The sequence below is a fragment of the Cariama cristata genome, unplaced genomic scaffold (assembly GCF_000690535.1).
Source record: "Cariama cristata isolate BGI_N322 unplaced genomic scaffold, ASM69053v1 scaffold12064, whole genome shotgun sequence".
Taxonomy (NCBI): Eukaryota; Metazoa; Chordata; class Aves; order Cariamiformes; family Cariamidae; genus Cariama; species Cariama cristata.
In genome coordinates this window covers 22454-47664 of record NW_009613567.1, presented here as the reverse complement: position 1 = coordinate 47664, position 25211 = coordinate 22454, and the positions used below count along the sequence as shown (strand labels likewise).

The 25211-nt window shown below is 35.9% G+C and overlaps 1 protein-coding gene across 1 annotated transcript in view; it reads left to right on the top strand.

Moving 5' to 3' along the window:
- LOC104160846 (neuropilin and tolloid-like protein 1) overlaps positions 1 to 25211 on the top strand; it is a gene marked incomplete at its 3' end in the record, with an annotated part of 50117 nt that overhangs the window by 9691 nt on the left and 15215 nt on the right. Inside the window, exon 3 of the mRNA XM_009699080.1 lies at positions 756 to 1004. Coding sequence (XP_009697382.1) covers positions 756 to 1004 — 249 coding nt within the window. The remainder of the gene's footprint in view (positions 1 to 755; positions 1005 to 25211) is intronic.

The window sequence follows — 25211 nt, the reverse complement described above, 5'->3', positions numbered from 1 at the left end:
ATACTATAGTTGAACCAGTAACTATTTTGCTTTATACAGGAGATGCCAGGAAATATTTGTTGTAGAGCTCATTCTGACTGCCACTACCTTAGTATCTTTGAATAGAGATGTTTTTTATGACTAATTAAGTGACCACTATAAAGTTCCTTACAAGTTTGCAGTTAGTTAGAAGTTCATTTGGCTTCAAGCTTACCTAGTTTTGTAAGTGAGAATTCACTACACCTGCCCTTATGTTTCAAATGAGATGATAAGTAATTCTGAATGTAAGCAATTACACTCAAGCTCATCATTGACTGCAATACATATGGGAACAGAATTTGTCCTTCTTCTTATAGTAGGGTTCTAATCAGTTTTTTCTTCATCTTTTTGAGCATTATGTAAAAAGGTATTCTGAAGAACATTTGCCCTACCAAAATATAAGAAGTAGCTGTTTTTCCAGATGCATAAATTTCTTAGAAAGATTTTGTGTTTGAACCAATTGTTCCTAAACTGTATTTCAATTTATATCATAGATATCTCTCTTAGTTTTGCTAAGAACTGCTTTCATGAGCACATTTTTAAAGGAAAAGAATAGACAAGTAAACTGATAGTGTAAAATCTGTAAAAGTATAGATGTACTATTTTTCAAACAAGTTTTTAAGCAAAATGTTAAGATGCATATACAGTATCACCATATTTTATTTTCTTTAATTTTGTTTTAGGTTTGAAGGGTCTTGGTTTAGAAAATAATGAGATCATTTTCTTTTCATCTCTAGCTGCCCCTAGACAATGCATTGAACTACACTTTGATGAAAAATATTCCATAGAACCTTCTTGGGAGTGTAAATTTGACCACATTGAAGTACGAGATGGACCTTTTGGCTTTTCCCCAATCATTGGACGTTTCTGTGGACAGCAAAATCCACCTATGATAAAATCCAGTGGCAGATTCCTATGGATTAAATTTTTTGCTGATGGTGAGCTGGAATCTATTGGATTTTCTGCTCGGTATAATTTTACACCTGGTGAGTACAAACCATCACACTTTTTGATAGAAAAAGCTTAGCATAGTAACTTTGCTAATGATGTATAATTGTGCTGCTGAATAATATCTTTAACTGAGACTATGCTTATTATCAAGGAAAGTATTAACAGATAGGAAAATGATAGAAAGTATACATATCTTCTGCATAACAAGTAAGGCTTATTTGAGGAAGAAATTTTCAATACGGTTTTGTCCAAGATGCGTATATTCAGCCTATACAGTTTTTAAAAGAATTATTTTCAATCAAATTCTATTATAGAAAATCATTCAAAATGTTTCATGGGAAGCTATGTGGTTTATGCTTGATTGTTACACTGTGCAGCTTTTCTTTCAAAATGATCACTGATAAAGTATTCTAATAAAAAAGTGTAATTATCTCAGAAAATTCCATCATTGTTTTCCACTTCACCAATCGTTTCCCCAACTAAGGAGTGGAATAGTTCTCCCTTCTCAATAAAGTAAACTATTACAAGTATTGCCAGAGGACATATGAGCTTCAAATAGCAAAATATATTAAATATTTTTCTAGAAAAGATGTAAATCTTCATTGTAATTGTACAATTATTCCTTGTCACTTTTTAAATTTGATTCATTAAAGTAAAACAGAATTCCTAGTCATACTTTCCATTAACTTTTCTCCTCCACCCACTTACTAACACGAGATTGCTGATTTTAAATTTTGGTTTTGGCTGCAGCTACACTGTACTGCACTGCACTACTGGACTTGACATAGCTCTGTACCTTCTTATGTATTGAGTGATGAGTCATACCTTAATATAGCTCACTCTAAAGCACTGTAATTATTATGTAATTTTGTCAGTTATGTCACTATTGTTTCAGCTAAATTGTTGTATTGGGTGGAGCAATATTCTTCAGCATATCTGCGAAGATGAACAGGTCCCAAATTCTGCTTGCTCAATTATTCCAGTAGCATCATAGAAGATAGCAGGGCTACTTGTATGTTCCTCTATGTGGCTTTCATTCTGTCATGCAAGGAAAATAGTTATAAAATTACCCAGATAGTTCAACTTACTTTTAAGTCAAAGATACTGTCTTCCAGAGGGTAAACGTGTTTAGAAGGTTCAAACAGTAACAGAACACAGAATTTCTGTAGCAAATAACCTGGTAGCCAGATATACGTATCTATTGTAAATGCAAAGAGAATGGATGAAATTTTACTATATCCACACATACTTGTCTCTGAAAAGCAAGTTAAATTTGTCTTTCTCATTTACCATGGCTGTGTGAGTTTTTGCCGTTTTCTTCCCCATCACCACCAAAAGTTCTTTGCTTTAGATTTCATGTCCTTCTTGTTTCAAAGGGTTATGTATTATGGTGGAAAAGATGTTCTTAACACAATCGGCAGCTTATTCGTCTAAAAAACTCTCATGTGAAAAACAATTTCTGGACCATGTTTTATCGTCGTTCCTTTTCTACTGATGTAAGGTGAATTTCTACACAGAGATCAATGCTGGTAAATTGCTAGAGCAGCATAAATTATTCCAGACTTCAGATGGAATAGCTATGACTTTTTTTTCTTTTTCTTTTTTTTCCCTCCGTAGTTTTCAATAGGAAGCTCTGCAAATGATAGAGGGTTTCTAGGAATATTGGCCAAAATTAGAATATGATTAATTTGACAAGTGCAAAACAGCACTTCTGCCTTCTTTATCACCAGTAACAGGAAGCAGTTCTCATTCTGCGTGATGACTTGACCAGTCCTTTATTATGTAGGCATGGTTAAGGCCATTTTGATGTGTACAGTGGGAGGGGTCACTGTCAACTGACCAAAGAGAATGATGGCTTTCAAGAGTGTAGAAAAGAATAACATAGAGAGGAATTGCCTCCAGAAATTGTCACCTAAACCATCTAGATTCATCTTGGGTAGTGACAACTTATGAAATTAAATTATGAACAAAGGAGAGATCAGGAGGAAATTTTCAGCTAAGCTCTGTTTAAAGAACACCAAGAAAATGATCCAAAGCAAGGACTCATTTGGAAACCATTGGTGTCTAGAGCAGCTGAACGCCCAGGGGAGGTACAATTTGTGGCACCCATCTCACTGAACACAAGCAGCACGCTCTGCCTAACTGCAGCCTGCATTGGAGGCTTTCTCCATCCTGGTGATGAACGCAACAAGTACCAGCAATCTTTGATGGTCCCCACCTGTGTGGTCCCCACCCATCCCTGACATGTTCCTCAGCCGTCACTTTTGCACTCGATATCTGGAGGGAGGCTCTGGTTTGTTGATAAAGACAAGAAATGTGACGTTGAATGTGTGGGTGTGTGGCAAGATTTTAAAAAAGTAAATGTGACTAAATGGAAGCTGCAACCATTTATTGTTATTTGAACAGTACCTGGAGAAGCAGGGAAAGAAATTATTTACTGTGGCTCCAGGGTGTACAAAAACAGCTAACTGGATGAAGTTGAAAAAAAGATCAATTAGGGTATCAGGAAAAATGTTCCAATGAAGATCTATTAGTCTGTGCAAATGGAAAGAGCCTTGTCACCTGAGGCATTTTAAAACTAGTTTGGACTAAGTCCTAACAAAAAAATTATATAGAACAAACCTAAGGAATAGACTAATATTTTGCAGTTACTAAAGCTTTTCTGTTTACTAATTTCTTTGAATTCTTGGTACTGAAATGGTTGGAGTTCCCTCCACTGATGCAAAAGTCCAGTGGAGTTTCCACAGTCTTTCAAGAAGCTGGGGTTTCAGGCATCTTGAAACAAACATAATTCTCTTGCCATGAATTCTGTTCCATTTAAACAGACTTTTTTTCAGAGCACTTTTCAGCACTTTAAAAGATGAGATCTAGCACAAGAAGCAACTTTAATGACAAATCCAGAACTACACACAAAACCGACACAAACACACCCAGTAAGTGGTAAAACTGCTGAAAATTATGCAAAAAAGTTCCTTATTAGCAGGAGAATTCAGGCTTTCATTTGTTGTGATTTTATAAATTGTAGGGTTAAGCAAGATGTGGTTGAATGAAGCTGTATGTGTGGTATAAGGATCGACTATTATTTAAACTCTGGATTAAGGGAAGAAGTTGTCTTTCTCTTTTATGTTACTACAGCTGAAGACCAGTAGTAACAAGATACAATTTGGATGTGAAGTAAATTTTCAACCATTTGTATACATGAGAGTTTATAAACAAAACAAAGCATATTTATTCTTTATGTACTATTTTAATTTTATTTTTTATCGTTACATACTGATTAACTGTGATCATTTCTAAATGGAACTATCTGAACCTATGAAAGATTCATAAATGTGTACAAACATTTTGATGTTTTTTGGCAGATCTCATGTATAAAAGAAATAACATATCAGGCTACAGTATTTTCAGGTTACTCTGGTTCATTTTGAATGCAAATATGGGTAGGTTTTTTGGGAAAGACACATGAGACAAATAACATGGTAGTTCTTTTTTATTCTTGTTTTCTCATTCTTTGGGCCATTGAAAGGCCTACAACTGAAAATTCATTTCACGTCTCTGGGAACTTGGACTCAATCTGTTACCCTCATTTTTCCTAAAAAGTTACGTCTGGAGAGTTTTCAGAAATGGTGTTGAATCACTATTTTGTGTAGAAAAATACAAGTCTTACTTCAAGGGGACTTATTCTTGACAACCATTCTTTAAAATGAGTCAATTTTTTAGTGTAGACAAGGATTCAGACAGAGGGAGGGTATGTTTATTCGGGCTTTCTTACTCAGCTAGAATAATCAGATTTCTGTTTATCCTGGTCCCTGCTTTTGCAGGACAGTGGCTTAAGATAGCACATCATTACTTTCAGTTCCTTCACTTAGTAGAAGCCATCTGTGTTTTTATTTAGCCTCGTTAATATAAAGGTCAGTCAGTAATGTGTTCTGTTCAACTGCCTGATAATGGAAAAAGAAAAAAAGCTTTATACTCTTATGTCCCAAAGAGTGGAGTGTAAAACACTGCGTAATTGGAATAACAGTACTTTTACATTCCCATTGCAGTGGTACAAGTGGCTGTAGAATATCAGAGTAATAGAATAATGACATCATCTGTCTTGAAGGAGGAAAAAATAAATAAATAAAAAAAAAAAAACAAAACAAAAAAAACCCAAACCAAATTCTTCCTGATTGGGAATTTCCATATTTTAGGACTGATGAAAAATTTAATGTGAATTTATTAAATTCAACCACATTTCTAAAGAACTTACATAAATTATCAAATCATTTTGCCATCTAATGTCCATGCCCTGCTGTGTGTATATTTAAGGAAGGAGTATTTTCCAGGCATCTGGGACAGCTGAATATTTGTGGGAGCTTGCTCACTTGCTTTTGTTTATTTATTTTCCTGTTCTCTTCTGAACTTGGTCTGATTGTTAACATCAGCAGTGACAACAAGTTTTAACCAACTTGTAATCCAGTTAAGTTTTTTGAGAAACAATAAACAATCTCAGAGCCATGTGACTTTGAATGAGTCAGTCTTTTTCCTTTGGGATCAGAGTTGGTTTGGAATTATGAGAAATTACTCCTTATAACTCTTTGTTTAAAAATTTGAGCCAGAACCTTCTGATGTTTAAAAAAAAGTGTAAATTTGTTTTATTTATTGATATTTCTAGCCTTCAGCACTTCAAATTGTTGTAAGCAGTTTCCCTGAGTTACGAACTTTTAGGATATTCATACATGTGTGCAACAGTCGGGCACTTCACTGCAGTTCACAGTGTATTAGGGCACCTGGTCTTGTGAATGAGAAGGAATTTCACCGCAACATCTAGGATGATGTATTTGCATGTTACATTGAAAATCATGATCAACCACATTGACATGCAGAAACAAACTCTACAACTCACAGAGAGTTATAAAGCAGGCATGTTTACTTCGGCGCCGGGTGCAAGGGGGATTACTCCTCCAAACTTGTACACCGAGTAAATGAAAATACATATTATATACTTTGAAACATTTACATATTCATAGTTCACTACATATTCATTGTTATTCACATTTAGGATTGGTTATAAGTTTCTCGCTTCTAATGTAAATTAGTATGCATCCTCAGTAAGCACTAACGAAGCCTCTATATTAACTACGCATGCTCCCCAAGCGGGGTTTTGCCCTCTTTTGGGGGGGGCCATTTGAGTTGGAGGTCGCGATCTCCCACTACCACAATTACCTCTGTCCTACTTTCGGCTACTTTATTGTTGATGTCTGTGGGCTGTAACATGTTATCAGCTTGGCTCCCTTCATGTCTAGGGCTCCCTCTCTTGGAGACCTCTCTCCACATTATGTATCAACATAAATATTGTCTTTTCAAGGGAATTTGATTTGTGTTGTGCTATTTTATAGATTCCATTAACTTACAGGAACTGTAGGATTAAGCTCAGAGTATTTCAGTACTGTAAACGTGAGAATGTAATGGAATAATATGTTTATTTTAAATTTCAAGTGAAAAATTATTCCTCATGTGGAGCAAATGAGCATCTAAATGATGTCATGGGATTTTCAGGTCCCCTATTACCTCTTGTTATCACATACTTACATTTTTCTTCCTACAATACCCAAAAGGCAACTACGCACCTTCCTGGTTTAGAAATCCCTGCATGCTGGGAGTGTCGTGTTACCAACAGAAAGAAGATGAACACTTAAGTTCCTCCCCTGTTGAGCTTTGCTGTAAAAATAAGAGCAATAGAAATATAAGATATAGTTTTAAGTATTGGAGGAGAAAAAGAAAACAAAACCAAGAGCTGCATTAACCTGGGACATAAGAGTTGCATTTGTAGGGACTGTATGTAGACATTGGTGTGAAGGGGCTTTCCAAGTCATGTAATATTGTCTTTCACATTGGGACTGCAAGCAGCAAGTTTCGAACCGATATCATAAATGTTTAAATCCGTATCTCTCTATTGATAGAACTTAAAAGACTTTCAGAGTTAATTTTATTTGGGTATTTTCTGCTTCAGCCATTGTTATGGAAGACTTGTTCCAGGATCCAAATTATTAGAAATTTTCTTCTGATCTCTTACCTAAAATTATTCACAGCCAGCTTATGTCTTTGCCTTCTTATACCAACGTTACTTGTTAGATTTGAAATCTCTTTTCTCACCAGGACTATATGCCACTGCATCATGAGCTTAGAGATGGCAGTCACCTCTTTTCTAAGAAGCCAGTTTGCTTGTCTACACAAGCCAAATCCTTGTACTATCTTTTTATGCCATAGGCTCTTTGTTCCCCCTGCCATCAGTACCACCCCTCCTCTCTCCAAGAATCTCTTCTCTGTATCCGTTGCACAACAGGTTGAACACAGACTTCTAGAGGAGGTTTACTAGGATATTGTACTGCACTACAGGTACAAGTAATTCTTTTCTACCACCACGGGAAATACCTTTCTTGATACATAGATGATCTTACCAATTAAAGATGATTATGGTGTTGCGTTGCTAAATATTATTTACAGAGGAACCACATTTCTCTGACAAAAAGTCTGTATTTTCAGAAGCACCTGGGAGGAACCTTTAGCAAGCTTAGATGTGCATTCAAAAGTAATACTAGAAAAGCAACATTTTTAGATTCAGCTGCATTTTTACACTGCCTTTGTCATCATTCTCAAAATAGCTCATGTTATTACTTTTTACAGAACAATTAAAACTAAATCCTAGAGGCAGGAGAGGATTTTCCTTAAACATGGCCCTTTTCTTATGCTCTTTCCCCTAAGGATACACTTTTGGCTTTATGCAAATACTGTACTGAGTTAGCTTAACCTTAGGTCTGACACAGTTGGACTCAATGGTCTTAAAGGTCCTTTCCAACATAAATGATTCTATAATATAGAGTGATTACCTTTTGCTTTCAACACTTGCAAAATGCGGAAATAACCAGCGAGCCTTGGGCGTTTGTTTTGCCTATTAATTCTTGACCTCTCTGTAACATTTCTGAAGCACTTGAAAGTGGCAGAGCAGGGGAGATAATATGGAATTTGTACCGAACATAAAGCCTGGGTAGCCATCTTCCACAAGTGTTGGGAAATAACTTGGTTACAATGAGAACTTTCACTACTAATACAGATATTCAGAAGAGCACCCCCAAAACCTGTTGTCAAATATCTTACTTGGTAGTACTCATTCAAACACTTTAACACCTGATTTTTCAGGGAAAAAATGGGAAACTTCGTGCCTCATATGTAACGAGTAAAGAGTTTTTGAATACTGTTCAAAGTTGCTCCAGATCATCTGACTTCTTTATCTGGAAGATTTTCTAACAGCTCCTACTGGGATGCATTTCTGGGTGATTGCGTTGTGGACTCATCCTGGCAACGCTGTTGTCTGTTATAGTTTCTCTTAGTGACCTTGGCGATGTGGATGTCTGCAGAGATTCTGCTGACATTGAAGCAATTCTTTTTCTTTACCTATCCCTTCGTTAAGCCATTGAATTTTTGTCTTCATGTATTGTATCTACAGGTTTCTGAGGTATTATGGGTATAGCCAATAAATCTTAACAATCACCTCAGTGCTTTTGTCTAATCAGTATGACTGTGGCCCTTCTGTTAGGCAGAGAAATCATTTTTTACTCTAGCCACAGAGTTCCAAGTGGTCTGATTCTTTAGCTGTCCGTATAGAAAATGATGCTTTTATGTTACATACAAAGCCATGTTTGTATCACTTGTTTTCAGTCATCCATATTTGTTAATTTGATATTTGCATAGGTTCAGGTAACTGTGATTGTTGATTTTTTTTTTTTTTTGTCATCATCTGTTTGTTTAAAGAAGTATTTCTCAATTCTAACAGCAATAAGTAAGGATCTTTATTGACACATTTAGCTTTCCTTAACAGATTTTTTTACTCTTTGAATAGTGCTTCTAGCTAATTCTCCTTAAAGAAATGCACATAATCCCTTGTTAGAAAGCTCCCAGTCCTCTGTAACTAATAAAAAGTGTTCTTGTCCAATAATTAGTAGCTCTGATTCTGCATATTGTAGTCTTCGGAAAAGTCAGTCATGTTTCTGTTTCCAGAATTGAATATTTTTGCACTATGCAATGGTTAGTAAATTAGTAAATGTGTCAAATCCAAAATATATCCTCTCTCAGCCTTTCTTGTGTATAATCATCAACTGTTCAGCATTGATTCGTTTTCTGAGGGTAGTGTTTACATTTTTTGTAAAGAGGTCAGTCCAGAGAGTCTCTTTTGCTTACCAGTACTGAAGTGAATGTTATCGAACATTGTTTTGCATATTTGTAGTTCTAGTAGTTGTATGTTGTCACCTTAATGTATCTTTTGTGATATTGATGTTTATGACTAATGTTGATTTGTTTACTGTCTATTGAGAAATGCAGACTACGTAATTCTTTCATCTCAGATATCACATTTGAGCTTCTTTGGTTCTCAGGTCCAAAGTAAGATCATGCTTCCTTCACCTTTGATAGAAATTTTGTCCAACTATTTTGTAAATAAACTTTTAGCTGGCCCATTAGAATATCTATGCCTTTGATCTGTCTTCTCTTTCTCTCATTATGTGATATAAAAGAGCCTGCAGTCTTTAATATCATACTGCTCTCATGGGGTAGAGAAATACTATCATGCATAGTCCTTTCCATGTTAGGAACAGAAATATAAAAATTTCTGTGAGAGGTAAATGTCATCTGTATGGCTAATTCTAGCCAATGTGTGTTTTGCTAGACACAAACCTGGTGGAAAATGAAGAGCTTGAATCAAGCCTCTGAACACCTGGACTTACTCCTATCTTTTTTTTCCCCTTTCCCTCTTTCACTCTCTCTCTGTACAATTATAACCTACCTCAAGCTACTGACAAGCTCTTTTTAGCATATATACCTTTATCTTATGCATACACTAAAGAGTTATGAACAAACCTCATCTCAGTAACGTTAACTGATGTTATGCATACAATAAATGCAGGTATGTTATCCTAAAAATGATCATAACAAACAGAGGAAGTGAGAAGTTGAATTTTTGAAGTCCAATCTTAAAAGAATCCAGGCTTTAAAATGTGAAGATCTATAATGGAGAGGCATATAATGGTAATAATGGGTTCATGCAAGATTCACTTGCTTATTGTGAGTGTTGTTTAATGTTATGAATATTGAGTAGATTAAAGGGTTTGTGTTTTTTTTTCCTTATAATATTCATTCACATTTTAGAGAGATTTCCTTTCAAATCTCTTAAGTAGCATATTCTTCTGGTCAGCGGGGTAAGGTTGACAAAAAGTTCAGCCACCAAATACAGGATTCCAAAGTGTCTGAAATCTCTGTTTAAAGTTTCAGAATTTGCTAGCCTCCTGTGGTCTGTTTCTATAATGTCAAATAATGTAATTTACATTGCATCTTGTAGGTGTTTTATTAGTTAGCTTTGACATAAAAAAAATTGTCACGTAATTTTCTTTCCTGCAAATCTTTGAAATCATCTTTGCATGCAGAATGCCTCTAGCACAGCTTATGTTTTTCTTTTGTTTGCGAAAGCTAATAAGTCATTTTTGTTCAATTTATGTTCAATGTGTAGATATTTTCAATTTACACACATTTTTTATTGTGGTAAGTCCAAGTGCTAGGTGTCTTTATTTTTTTTTTCTCTGCAAAACCTGTTCATTTCACTAAGGCCCTCAGGCCAAATAAGAATAAGAGCTACTAAAATTTAAGACTGTAATCCATCAAAAATCTCCGAAATTACTTTCTGATATGCCCAAGGATAATTCCAAAGAACAGTTGCTTAGGCTTACTATACTCAAATGCTGCACTGACATGCCACTACATCTAGTCCCAATTCAGCAAAGAACTTCAGGAAGCCTATACTTAAGCATGTGCCTAAATCTGGGCAACATCTAGGCTTGGGTACTTACTTAAAGGTAAGTACATTTAAATCCTGTCCTATAACTTTTTATCTATTGAACTAAGTCAAAGTGAAATACTGGTTGATTTTGGAGAACTGAACTATTTATTCAACTCTTCTCAACCTGTTTTGTACCTTTACACAAACTATGTCGTAGATTTATCAATTCAGTGTTTGTCTATTTGATCAATATCACACTAATATAGCCTTAAGCAAGTTCAACTTGTTCACTAACTCACAGTTTTCGTGTTTCCATGTTCTATTACCGTAAGTTGATTTTTTTGTTGGAGTTAGAACATCATGATTGGTGATTTGTCTGTCTTCCTGTGCTATTGTTCCTCTAGCTATCCTTGTCCCTAAAAAATCACCTCGCAGTAGTCTGTAAAAGAAATTATTTTCTGTATGTAAAAATGTATAATTTTCTTCAACCATGTTTAGAACAGAATTCATTCAGATAAGTTTTTTGTCCAACTCAGTTTGTCAATCAGATTTACAAGTTGTAAAATGAAGTGTTACTAGTTCTGCAGCCACTTGCAATGAGTACTGTTTCCACTCCTTGGATTTTAAATTTTAAACATAAAATAAATTTTCCAGTAGATTTTTATTACATTCCCACTACTTAAACTTGTGGTAGTGCATCTATTACCAACAAATGGGATTTTTAAGATAAAAATGGAGCCGTACTTAAGGATAATTTTTTGAAAGGGACAATTATTTATTGACAGAAAGAGAAGCCCGTGATTTTTTGTTTATCGTGTGTTCTTTTCTCTAGAATTGGAAGTTAAGCTCCTAGACAAAATCTCCACAAAGAAGAGGTACTTAGGGAAATCCAAGATGATCTTTACTATCTTGCTCTTTCTGCAAAATCTCATCTCCTCACTTTAGCTGATTTTGGAACACAGTAGAAGTCAGGACCAAGGAGTAGTTGCCTTTATCGCACACCTTTCCAATAATGAAGAAATTAAAATCTCTTGAACCTGAGCTAGCTCAGCTGCACATCTTCCAAGGAATGATGTCTGTCTTCCGTGCTGTATGTTGTTGGCAACCATGACTATTTATCAGTAGTTTATTTACTCTTTACTCATCCATTTATTCAGCAGACATGTAAAAGTGCCTACATGCTCCATTCATTTATTTTCTCAGTTCACTTAGGACAAAGAGTAAAGACATTTAGGTGGTGAGACTTCTGTTGAAATAAACAATCATTTATACAAAAGAACTGGATTTAGAAATATTCAAATTTAAGAAGTTTGTTTTCTTTGTGGACCTGACATTTTGTTCTCTTTCAATTACATTTTTTGTATTTGTATTGTCTGCCTTTTCTTTCCCCTTTAGCTAAAAAACCCCCAAACACTCAAACTTGATTGTTTGCTAGAATTTAAATTCTATTAATAAAAATGTGATATTTTTATTTTCTTACTATAAGGGAATATTTAAAACTACTTTCAAAACTTGCATTTACAATTACTGAATGAAGACTACAGGATTCCTTAACCCCTCTTCCTAAAGTTTTAAATTTTTTCCTAAAGTGGTTTCACTGCAATTCAGTGTTTATTTAACTAGTATAATCTGATGCATAAAAGCATTCTCTACAACTTCATGCAATACAGAAAATATTTCAGCTAAACAGATCAAATTAGTGTCTGGTTTAAGAATGAGACTTCTATTCATACCAACGAAGCTGGATACACGGTCAGGCAGGTTGAGTTTATTCTTGTATTCTGGTCTGCCTTGATATATCCAATTTGGTTTAAGAGTATTTTGCAATTGTCAGGACATACAGTCTAATTGAGAACATTTCATTAAAAAGATGCTAGTCATTCATAACCAAATCAGGTAACATCACTGTTAGCAAAATTACTTCTGCCCTTAAAGAGCAGTTCTCAAGGCAGACATTTTCTGTTTCTTATTAAAAATGCATGATATAATAAATAGCACAAATATTCAAGTACACAAATATCTTTTGAAATTGACAGATCCAGTGTCCTCAAATTATTCTTGCTCTGAAGACTCTTTTCAGTTATGTCAAATGCCCACTGTTTACATGATCACAGTGTAGTCTGCCATTCACTAGGTAAATGAGTATCTGACATTAGTATTTCCTCAAATAGATTTGTAGAGGAGAATTGAACTTCAGTGAGACAAAATTGGTCTGTGCTCCGTGCTCCAAAATGGACTTTTGATTAAATTTTTTTTTTAATGTTTAGGATGATGAGACCTACCAAACAATTGAGAATACCATTGAAAGGAATAAATTCATTGCAAAATTGTGAGAATAAGTAAGCAAATGCTTTTGATCAATATTTTAAAAATATTGTTTCAGAGATCATTACACATTAAAGACGCAGAAACTCTACTTGAATACTTTGATGTAGAAAGACTACAGTTAATATCCAGCAATCTGTGTTAAGAAAGATTACTTGAGTCATGAGTAAGATGATGGGAATAGAATTGTCAAATATTTTCTGAGAATTCAGATTCAAATAAACCGATGTCTGTGGCACATCCATTATTAAAAATTTATACTAGCATGACAGAAGCAGGCAGCGTGAAATGTGTTATTCTGGTCACATATCAGTCCCCTAGATGACACTGAGAAGCCAGAAGACGTTGTGTAACAGGACTTACAAACATCATTTGCCAGATGTTATCTGATAGTTGAAGCTCAAGAGACAATGTTATCAAATCTGCTGGTTGCAGTATGTGGGTTAATAAAAGATTGTATGATACCACTTCTTGCTTTCTCTTGATTTTTTTTTTTCCTTTCTTCTCTTTCCTGTAGCTCATTTCTCAAGTCTATGTGAAAATTAATATTGAAAGAGAATGCAGTAAATTATTATTAAAGATATTTTGTTCTTTAATGCTGATTTCATTATGTGGATTAGACATTTGGTTATTAATTGCTACGAACTACAAAGTCCATACTGAAATTATATAAAATAAGTTTGTAGGTTGTTTTTTTAATAAAATGCATACTGGCTTAGTAGTTTAAAAAGAGATTTGGGTAATTTGAATCTCTGTAATTGTATGTGCTCTCCCCATAAGAATCATTTGTAGCATTAATATAGTTGTTTCTATTCCAGAATATTGCATATCAGTGATATTCCAATATTCACATAGATCAATGATTTACCAAGCACTTTTAAAGGAAACGTTTTGTTTATATTTGATTTATTTCTTATTTTTATCACTAGAGCTTTAAATGAGTCTTTCAAATCAAGCTAGGAAAAATCCTGCTGTTTGGCAGTCAAAAACTTGATCTGTTCAAATGAAATTTAATTATTGCCTGCTTGTTGGATAAGCGGCTGACCCATACTTAAAAATCCTGAGTGCTGTGACTGACCATCATGTCTCACCTGCTGTTGCCAAAAATGAAAACTATTTTCTTGTAAATATTACCACAACAAGGGAAGACCTGGACAATCTTTAATCAGTACCCACTTTGCTGTTCTTTTCCCAGTCTCTTCAGCCAGTTAATGGCAATATTGGTTATTGTATAAATTATACACAAGGACTTAAAAACCCTGTCTTTCCAAAGTGCGATTCAATGAATCGCAGTGGCTTTTTCATGGTGAATGTGATGCAAAAGACCAGTTTTCTTCCTCTGTGTGAGGCTGAGCCAGTCAATCAGTGTAGCACTCAATAAATCAATTGCTAAATTCAGCTCAGATTGTGGGGCTGAACCTGCTTCCGTTAGAATCAATATTAAACCTGTGAGTAAATCCAGTGGAAATCAGATTGTTGCTTCAGACTGGTAGCTTTTGAATAGAGGAGAAAAACTGCAAATCTGTTAAATTCCATGGAAACTATAATTTTTTTAATCTGAATTCCCAAGTTATCGTAATAGAATTAAAACTTTACTAATCTGTACTGAATATAATCACTGTTTAGGGATAGCTGGATCTGGAGTTTCTGGGGTAAGGAAAAGTCAACGGTAACTGAGTTTTTATAGACACAAATATAACTCTATTCAAACTCTAGATTACAGATCTCCAGTTATCCACAGACCCATTTGTATGCTGATGTTCATGACAAACCAGTTTGGAAACAGCTTAGTGAACACAGAGCACGTGGCATAAGTGATACCCAAAGAGGACTGAAGTTCCATTAGAAGACTCTTGTTGTTTAAAGAAAAAGTTAAAAAGACTGAAGACAATATTCTTTAATTTAGAATTTATCATTCTGTTGACTTTTTTCATGTCTTACTGATGAGCAACAATCTTTATTCATTATTTTAAGTGGAAACCATTTAGGGCTAGGGCTGGTATGAATTATGTTTCTTTTAGTCCAATACATAGTAAAGCATACAGTAGGGCTTTCCTCGTCAAAATAACAAAAGTCCCAGCTGACCTAGTGTCTTGTTTCTAACAGATCATGTCGATGCTAGGTCAGTATTAGCAATTAATCATGGTCTGGACTGTTCTCTGGCACTTTTAATTGCATAAAATTAGAGAAAAATGATCTATTTGAAAAAAAGGGAATGTCACTGTCATGAAGTTGTAGCCAACAGGAAGCAGATGAACTGTAAGGCCAAAAACCTAGCTGTAAAGCCTTACTTAACCAAAAATTTATCGAAATGTTTTCATCCCATAATCTCAGGAGAAGTTGAATTTCATAATACTGGAAATAGTGGAAGGGTTATTGCTTCCTTCCCATATATTATTTATATCCTTTAAATATCTGAATGTTATCTTGTATAATAACATGTAAAATTCATAAGTTTGTGGGTAATTTAAGTAGGCATTCACAGTTTAACACACAGAGATATCTTCTTTCTGAAACACTTCCTCAGAGAAAGCTGCTACCCCATGCTGTTAAAAAGACGAAGAAACAAATGAAAGTGCAAGAATATCTCCAAGGAAGCTCAACAGTATACTTTGTAGTTAAAGCTGATAAAAACCCGTCTTCTCATGTGTAGATAGGGCTTTGCACATTTGGGAAAACTGCTGGGGTCAACAGCTCAGTGCTCCCTGAAAGGACAATTCATACGCAGGAAACCTCCTGAAAGCAGCAGAACGAGAAGGAAAACTCTGGTGTCACTGAAAACTATACTGCTATGGATCCTAACAGGACAGGGCAGAAGATTTATTTTTCCTACAGTTGTTTCTGGGACTTGGTGTTAATATGGCTTCCTCAGCAGTTCATTGACTTGTGTGGCTTTTAGAGTTCCTCTTCTTGCTCACTGAAAGTGTCTGTGGTGGGCACATATAATTAAAATTAGAGTTGACAATTTGTTTTAGAGAATGAATTTCACTCTTCCTTTGATATGTTCTAGCTTTTTTATTTTTCTTTTAGAAAGAGAGCATTCAGGTTCCAGTGGGGATGAAAACCTAGAATTCTCCCTTTGATCCTAAACACCAACAGAATGCTACTCTGGGTATAGATTACATTTTAAAAACATCCTGTGACATTGGCTTTTGGAATCATGCAAGGACCTTATTATAGGAGAGGACTGCAACACGATTCATCCAGTAACTTTCAAAACTCCAGCAGTTGCGCAGTAAACTAATGAATGGCTTTTTGTCTATGGCTGTTTCACATGTTTCTGCTGTAGGGATCATATTTTCTGGAGTATTGTGCCTGGTTCATCTCTTTCTGGTATCTTACATGGCCAGATGGTTAAACAATCTGCTGTTTTCACAAACACAACTCAGTTCCCTTCCAGTGCTCTCTGGCATCGTTATTCACTTTAGGGAAAGTCCACTTTGTGGTTTGCTACACTGTAAGAGAAAAATATTTGGAGGCAGTGCACGAAATCTCTTGTTAGAGTGCACGGTGAACTATTCACACGTGGAAACTAGAGGAGATATTTGAGTTTCTCATGTGAGATGCAGTTATCTTCAAAAAGAAGCCAATAGCATACATGCCATAGCTGGCATAGCCAACTACAGCAGAGGAATGTTAGTAGGTGTAAACACTGTGCTGACGTTTCTGTTTTTATTGGAAATGTGTCTTAATGTGCTGTCAGCTACAGGTTATTCAGTACTATTTGAAGTAGCACAAGTAATACATTCTGTTGACTATTACATCTGAAAAAGATGCAGCTCTTCAGAAGAATTAGGAATATTGCAGTGGACGTATTCTTTCTGTTGAATGTTCTGAGGTAAAGCTAGGAGAAAGCATTTCTCCTATGATAAAATAACAAAGGTTACTTTATGTCACCAATCTGTTCCCCTAAGTTCCCTCTGTTCTAGGAAATCCACTCCATGTACTGATACAGAGTGCATGACCTCTTTGAAAAGGATAGGCAGATTTAGCACTCAATGGTAGCAAGCAGTAGCCGGGTATAAATTGATTCAATCTGAAGAGGTAATGCCTATCAACCAGTTGTGGCTGGATGATTTTCCCTATACTTCTGCCATGAATGTGAAGTGTTATTTCCTTGGATGGGGCTAGGAGTCATCTATAGCAAACCAAAGAGACAAATTCCAAGCCTTGGTAGTATTGCACTGAAATTTCACAACTAGGCCATACTTAGTATTCAACATCATTCAGGAAATGCTCCATAGCACTTTTGTGTTGCCTGTCTTTCTTCCTAGTCAAGTTCAGAGACCATTAGTCAATCATGGGAAACCACTGGGATATTTTCTTGGGGAGGTGCATACAAGGTGCTGCCCTTGACTGACAGTCAATCCTGGCGGTCAAGTCAGCTGCACTATCACAACAAGGCTGCATTGCTCAGATAAAGTGGACTCCTGAGCTCATTCAGTCTTGTTTCATACATTTCTAGGTGACTGGCAGACAAAGGTATATGAGGCCCCCAAAATATTCGTCATAGGATCATTTTCCCCTATGTTTCCACACAGTGTGCTGCATAAGGGAAGTATGATGCCTAATTGGAGCACTCTGCTGTTGATGTAAATATTTAATATTGCAAAAATGATCTGCCAAAGAATCCCACGCATATCATCAAGGCTCCCAGAGTCCCTCTTTCCACTCAGCAGCCTGAGTATGACATTGTTGCCCGTTCTTGCCCTCCTTTCTCACTAGGTCAGTTCCAAGAAGCATTTCTCACTTCTAGGATTTAGGTGCACATATCAAACCATCCATTCAGTGATCAAACCCAGGATCTCACGAGTCCTCTTACCTTCTAACATGGTTCCTGCCCATACAAAATTTACACTGGAGAAAGAACCTACTCTAAACAGTCTGCAGAGCAGACGAGGGAGGCAAGCAGGCGAAGATCGCAAAGCCTGACTTTGTGTGCATGAAAAGAGTTATCTAGGTGCAACCTCTGTAATCAGGCGATCTGTTCCAGTGGAGTTCATTCAGGCACTTCTTGCCTGCTTGGTTTGACCAATCTTAGCAAGAAGTTATACAAAGACATGGATTTTCTTTTACTGATGACACTCCCTTTTCATTTCCAAATAGATGTTAAGGAAACAAGTATTAACTTTTGGTATACAAATGTATGGCTGTTGCTGATGCTTGTGGTACATCTTATCTTAATGAGGTCACCATAGCTGTGCAGTTTGTAAAGCAGTATATTAATCGCACTATAATGATACTTTGATTGTGAGTATGAGCTGAGATTAGTAACTGTGACAAAAGAAAAAGACAATTTAAAAAAATTTGAGAAATCAAACTTCTGGGCAGCAATTTGTGTTATTTCAACAATATAAGGAATCTGGTTAAAGTAACTAAAGCAGGTTGACTGTATTTTTCTAAATATGATTTTACTTCACCTACTGCTCGCAGCATTAATTTATAAAATTTCTTCCTAAGACAAGTAGTAGCTTTAGTGCACTTTACTGTGAGTCAGATCACCAAAAGCAAGACAAAGTAGTGTCTCCTTATGGAGCTACACCCTCAAAACCAGAGTTTCTCAGTCTTCTCCAGACTACAAATCTTTTTGGCTTATTTGTCTTCATATGACTTCTTGCTGATCTAATAACAGGTAGAACTTCAAGGTGAAATAGCAAGTCTCATATTCACTTCTACATTTGCACTTACCACCTTTGAGTTCTTTCACGGCTGTGCTAACGAGTGAAAAATTTGAGAAGCACTGTTTTAGATTATAAATATGTAGCCTCCAAAATAGCTGCCCTTGCTCACAATATTGCTCTTAAAAGAAAGAACATAGAAAACAAAGAGCAAATACATCACAGACTATTGCCAGCTAGAATTATTATAAAACTCTTTTTCAGGGTGTCTAGCAAACTATAGGCTTTCTTTGAAGATCCTTTGGTGTCTTTAATACAGATATAGACATATACATGGAAGTTTCAACAAGAGTACAGAGCTGAAAAGATTCGTCAGAACAAATTTCATTTTTGGCTAGCAAGACAATAATTTGTGTATTGTTGCATATCTGTTTCACTTAGTATTTTTTTTTACTTAGTGCTTTTCCTTTACTCTCCCAAATGGAACAGCTAAGTCCCATTGTTTGTACACCTCACACAAATGTTTACTTGTAGAAATGTTGTTCTATTTTAGAATTGTTTTAGTGATTCTTCGAGCAGATTTGTATGTTTTTAAAATCTTTTGGTCATCATCTTCCAGTATTTTTACTGTATCATCAAATACTAGGAGGCAACCACATAAAATACCTTAGAATAGTCCTGCTGTTCTGTACTGAGTTCTGCAAGCTCTGCTTTTACAGAGAATTGTATTTCATCCCTCAAGAGGGCAGGACTGGTTTAGGCTCCCAGAAATCATTGTAAAAGGACCTGACTTCATAAACTTGAAAATAAATAACTGGTGGGTTGCTGAATAGTGCAGTTCTCTTTACTTTTCCATGAGCATTTACATGTAAAAGCAGGTCTCTAATAAGTTCTGTGACAGAGAACCATGTGCCTGTGATAAAATTTCGATAGAAGATGCATGCCTATTTCTAATCATTCAAAGACGGGAAAATGAAAAGATGTGTCTGCAGCTGTCTGTTCAATGAGTGAAAATGGACAATCTCCTTATTTATCATTAGGAAAGATAGTTTCTATGTATTGTGACTGCTTTGTGCATATATCCATTAAAAAAAGGAGGTTTTTGTATTCACAAACAGCAAAAAATCCTTTATGTTGCGAACATCAACACTTTGTAGTGTGTAGTTTGACCAAATAATTCCTTCATTGCTCATTTATAGAAGAAAAGAAAGCAGAATACCTCAAAAGTTAATCACAATCTGGTCTCATATCTGTACCAGGATTTTGTGGTACACCTGTCCTTAGTCTTTCCTTCTGACCAGACAGTAATTGCTCATATTCTTCACTGTATATACTGCACTTCAGTTATAAAGAATTCTGTATAATTAAGTATATTCAAGTCCAGATATGCTAAGGAACATACCAGCTCAATCTTCCATTTTTAAAAAGAGATATTGAAACATCTCTTGGCTTAAATCGTTTGACTTCCAGGAGTGAGATATCTATTATTTCTATCTGTACAAGCAACAGGTTTGATGTTGACAGTGCAAGAAAGTGTTCAAGTGGACTTTATATGAAAAGCTAAAGAAACTGATGAATAAAATGTGAGAGGTTTCTTACAAATTTGTGCATTTGTAAGAAAGAAAATATTGTAATTTTTCTGTATGACTTAAAATTACTTTTAAAAGACTTGTGGAATCTGGCCTTGAAGACAAGTTGAACATTTTTGATAACTATGGATTTTTTTATTCAAAATTTGTCTTTTTAAATAGATTTGTAATAATACTTACTGGCAGAATATCTTCTTGCTAGTAATCAGTTTGAACTTTAGACTTTTTCTCTGTTTCTGTTAGATACACTCTACCTGTGTCTTAGAGAAATCACTCAAGTAATACAATTTTAAACAATTTCACTTTCTGTGCAAGTGACTTAGAGAGTACATGCATACATGTATGCATAGGTGGGTAAATATGTTTCTGTGTGGATATGCCACAGCTGGCAACCACATAAGATGCTGCAGTTTACTTAAAACCAAAGTTATTTACATATTTTTTGAAGAATTAATCCAGTTAAGCTACAGTCCCTTTTTATTTTACAATTTTCTTTATTTCATAACATTTTTGAGCAATCAGGTGCCCTAACTCGTTGCAATTGTCCTCCTGTTTTTGTGTTTAAATTCCATGCTTCCCAGCTGCTTAGAAAAGCCAGATTAGTTGCATATTAACAATGAATCTAAAAATAAAGAAATGTAGCGTGGTTTCCATGGGCCAGGTATAGAATAGATCCCAGAGCCAGCATCCAAAAACTTTAGAGGCTCCCATGGAGACCTAGTGGATCCATTTGAAACCAGTCCTAAATATTACAGATTTCTGCAGGCTGGATATATATATGTTCCCATGATTCAAAGAAAATTCCACCAAAACCGGTCCGCATTGTGACAGAGATTTGTCTGACCTCCGCTATTACCTTAGGTTTGTCTTTTGCCTAGTTACAACATTAGCCAATTCCAGTGTTTAGTTGTTATGGAATCACAAGATCACAAAATAGCTGGGGTTAGAAGGGATCTCTGGAGGTCATCTTGTCCAACCCTCTCTTCAAGAGGGTCACCTACAGCCACTTGCACAGGACCGTGTCTACACAACTTTTTACTATCTCCAAGGATGGAGACTCCATAGTCTCCCTGGGCACCCTGTGCCAGTGCCCTGTGCCAGAGTGTCACCCTCACAGTGACAAAGTGCTTCCTGATGTTCAAAGCGAACCTCCTGTGTTTCAGTGTGTGACCATTACCTCTGGTCCTGTCACTGGGCATCACCAAAAAGAGTTTGGCTCCATCCTCTTTGGGCCTTCCCTTCAGGTATTTATACATATTGGTAGGATTGCCCTGTGCCTTCTGTTCTCCACGCTGAGCAATCCCAGGTCTCTTAGCGTTTCCTCGTATGAGAGATGCTTCAGTGCCTTAATCAGCATCATGACCCTTTGTGTCCAGTAGCTCCATATTGCTTTTGTTCTGGGGAGCTCAGAATTAGACACAGCACTCCAGGTGTGGCCTTGCCAGAGTCAAGGAGAGGGGAAGGATCACCTCCCTCAACGTGTTGACAACACTCTGCCTAATGAAGCCCAGGATACTGGTGACCTTATTTGCCGCAAGGATACCTTATTGGCTCATGTTCGACTTGGTGTCTACCAGGACTCCCAGGTCCTTTTCTGGAAAGCTGCTTTCCAGATGGGTGGAGCTAGCATATATTGGTGTACGGAGCTGTTCCTCGCCAGGTGCAGGACTTGACACTTCCCATCGTTGAACTTCACGAGGATCCTGTCAGCCCATTTCTCCATCCTGTTGAGGCCCCTCTGGATGGCAGCATGATCTTCTGGTCTATCAGTTGCTCCTCCCAGTTTCATGTCATCAGCAAACTTGCTGACAGTACACTCTACTTCATCATCAAGATGTTAAACAGATTTGGACTCTATTGACCCCTTGGGTACACCACTCCTTGCTGGCCTCCAGCTAGACTTTGTGCTGCTGATCACCACCATCACAGGCCTGGTTGTTCAGCCAGTTTCCAGTCCACCTCACTCTCTGCCCATCCACCTCATTCTTTTACTGGTTAAGAAAATTACAGATTATCACCAGTTTTCCTCTCTGGGTCACTCTAAAATTTCTCATTCTGCTCGTTTGCCAGTAACTCTAAATAACCTGGCACAGATTTTTGTATCTCTTAAGAAGTTTTGAATGTAATTCTGTGCTTCACAGAGACTTTAAAGAAAAGCTTATAGTAACTAAACGTTGCAGGAATCTATTATTTGTGGAACAGGTTGTAATTTGTTATCACCAAAACAAATTTCTGTATAACCTTTATTTTGTGGGTTTTGGTTAGTTTTAAAAGACATTGAATCCTTCAGGAAAGAGCCACAGAACTTCTCTTGGATGCAAGATATAACTTTAACACACTTTCACATTTCTTAGGAAAATTCCTGGTTTTCGCTTTACTTACTTCATTTCCCCATTAAAGAGATTCTGATTAAAAAGTTTGTGTATTGCGTTCCTCTCAAGGCCAATTGCCTCTTATTTTTCTCTCTCATTATAGGTGATCAATCTTATTTGTCACAGCAAAATTTTCCTGTCTCGGGAGGTTTTCGTAATGGGAACATGATTTTCATCAGGACTATCTGTCTGTTGGAAGATGTAGCCAGTCAGTGTTTAGATATCATTAAAAGGGTTTTGACTCAGCCAGACTGATAATAACAATTTGATTGAATTACATACAGAAGAGCTGCGAAAGTATAATCTGTTTAATGGTAGACTATTTAGAAAACAAACATTTGCTGGGTAAATATGCTTAAACATGTTTGAATTTTCAGTATGTATGATAATACCTTATTTACATTGCTGTTTTTATTATAATAGTGTTGGTATACTAATAACGTTTAATGAAGTGTATCACCTCAGGAGTCATAGGCTTTATTTCACTGTCAATCTTGAGATGTTGAAAGGTTACAAAAAGATTATTTTTCAAAACTGAGCAAGATCTAACATATTTACAGAGTTTTAACAGATTGTGCACTTCTATATGTATTGCTACCAATATTACTGTACAGTTAACAAATAAGAACATGCCTTCAGAATTGTTCTGTGGCTCAAATTTCATGGTCTAGATTACATGTCAGCCTGGATTCCTCCTACTATCACTCCTTTATATGAAAACTTCTTCATATGAGAGAAATTTTGTCAAGATCTTTTTCTCCTTCTTTCCTCCTCTGTACATTGTTAATGTGGTGGAGTGTTTTCAGTAAATGAGAGTGATCCTTGCAAACCCAGCAAGAGGAAGAAATGTAATTGTTACTCTAATGGTTTGGATGTTAATTTGAACCAGTATCCAAAGTAGGTTTCCTTTAAGTATCTTGCTTTCAGCACTAAATATCAACATCTGAGTACAGTAATTGAAATATTTAATTACTTTTAGTGTGCTTGGTTATCATGTCTATCTACTGATCTATAAAACTGCTTAACAATTAATACTAATTGCCTACTCATTATATTTGCAGTCCCTTAAGTTCATGAGTATTTACTTATGATTTATATTGTGCAACTGTAAAAGATAACTGGGAAGAACAACAGTAGCCTGGTTATAGAGGAACAGTTTTAAAAAGTGATTTTACAACTCCAGTTTTTGAAGTCAACACATTCAGACTGTCCAGGTTAAAATGGCTGATCTTGCTTATAAAGCAGTAGACTTTTTCAGGACAGTATTTTGTTGTGATTCTTACTGTCCTGACTCAACTGAAGCTAGAGGGGAACAGCAGTTTTGGTGATGAGTTGATTTTTTTTTCATTTGATACGTTTCCTACTTCAAAACTTTCTCTTCATTGTTTTATTTGTGGCTTTTTCTACACTGACACAATCCTGAAACAGTAAGATCAGTTCCATGAGTAGACCACATGGCTGAAACTCTACCTTGGTTTTCCTCTTGTGCAATCCTTTTGAGGCCTGGGCACTATGTATGTGGCTCAGGAGAAGCTTAATGCAAAGTGTTTGTATATAAGTGTTTATCATTGATTTCAGAAGACTAGATTCTGTCAGCTTTCCACAGAAAAAGTAAAGGCCAGTGGATTTCTTTCTTGGTGTTTTGGTTTGGCTTGGTTTGGTTTTCTCCTGAAAATGAGAAAAAGACTGCAGAACATTCATTTTAAGTAGAAAATGCAATGATAATGCAATGCAAGTGATAAAAATCTCCTAGACAAGACCAGTCTATTCTGAAGAAATCATCTGTTCTTGAACTACTTCAGCCTCTTTCACATTTCTGGTTTTGGACAGTATCTTCAAACTGGGCCAAATTTTGTGAAATGATGACTTGTCTATGGCTAGTTGTCTATTGAAGCATAGGTCTAAGACCAGACTAATTTCATCTATGTGTTATACCTGGCTATAAAAGTATGATACAAAGCATTTCAGATAGTAAATATAATGATGATTATCTGATTGAAAATAACACATGTATTAGACTTATTACCTTGTTAGCGCAATGAATTCCATGGTAATCCTTATGGTATTTATTCCAGGAAGACCAAATGGATGCTTCTGACAAAGAAAGTGTCTCCTCTTTGTCAGTAGGGATGGCAGAGTATTCATAAACACAAAATGAAGTTTAAATTTCTCTAGTTAAGTTGAGTGTTATACTGCAAAATGCAAAATAGGCAAAATGATTCTGAATGGATCTGTAAATATATCCTCTTTTATTAGAATGATGTATTAAAATATCATGTGGTTAGCTGTGTGATGTCCTTGCTTGCTACTGTATGCAGAAATATTTTTTAACTCACTCTTCTGAGAGACAGAGAAAAGCAGGATTTCATAACAGAAAAAAAGAACTTTGTATGATAGTATTGATAGTAATAATGTCTGCATTAATAATTAGTGTTGCCATAGTTTTGAAACATTTCTCGTTTCCGAGAAATATATATGTGTGTAACTGAAGTGCATTGACAAATTTTAGCATGTTGACATTATAGCCAAG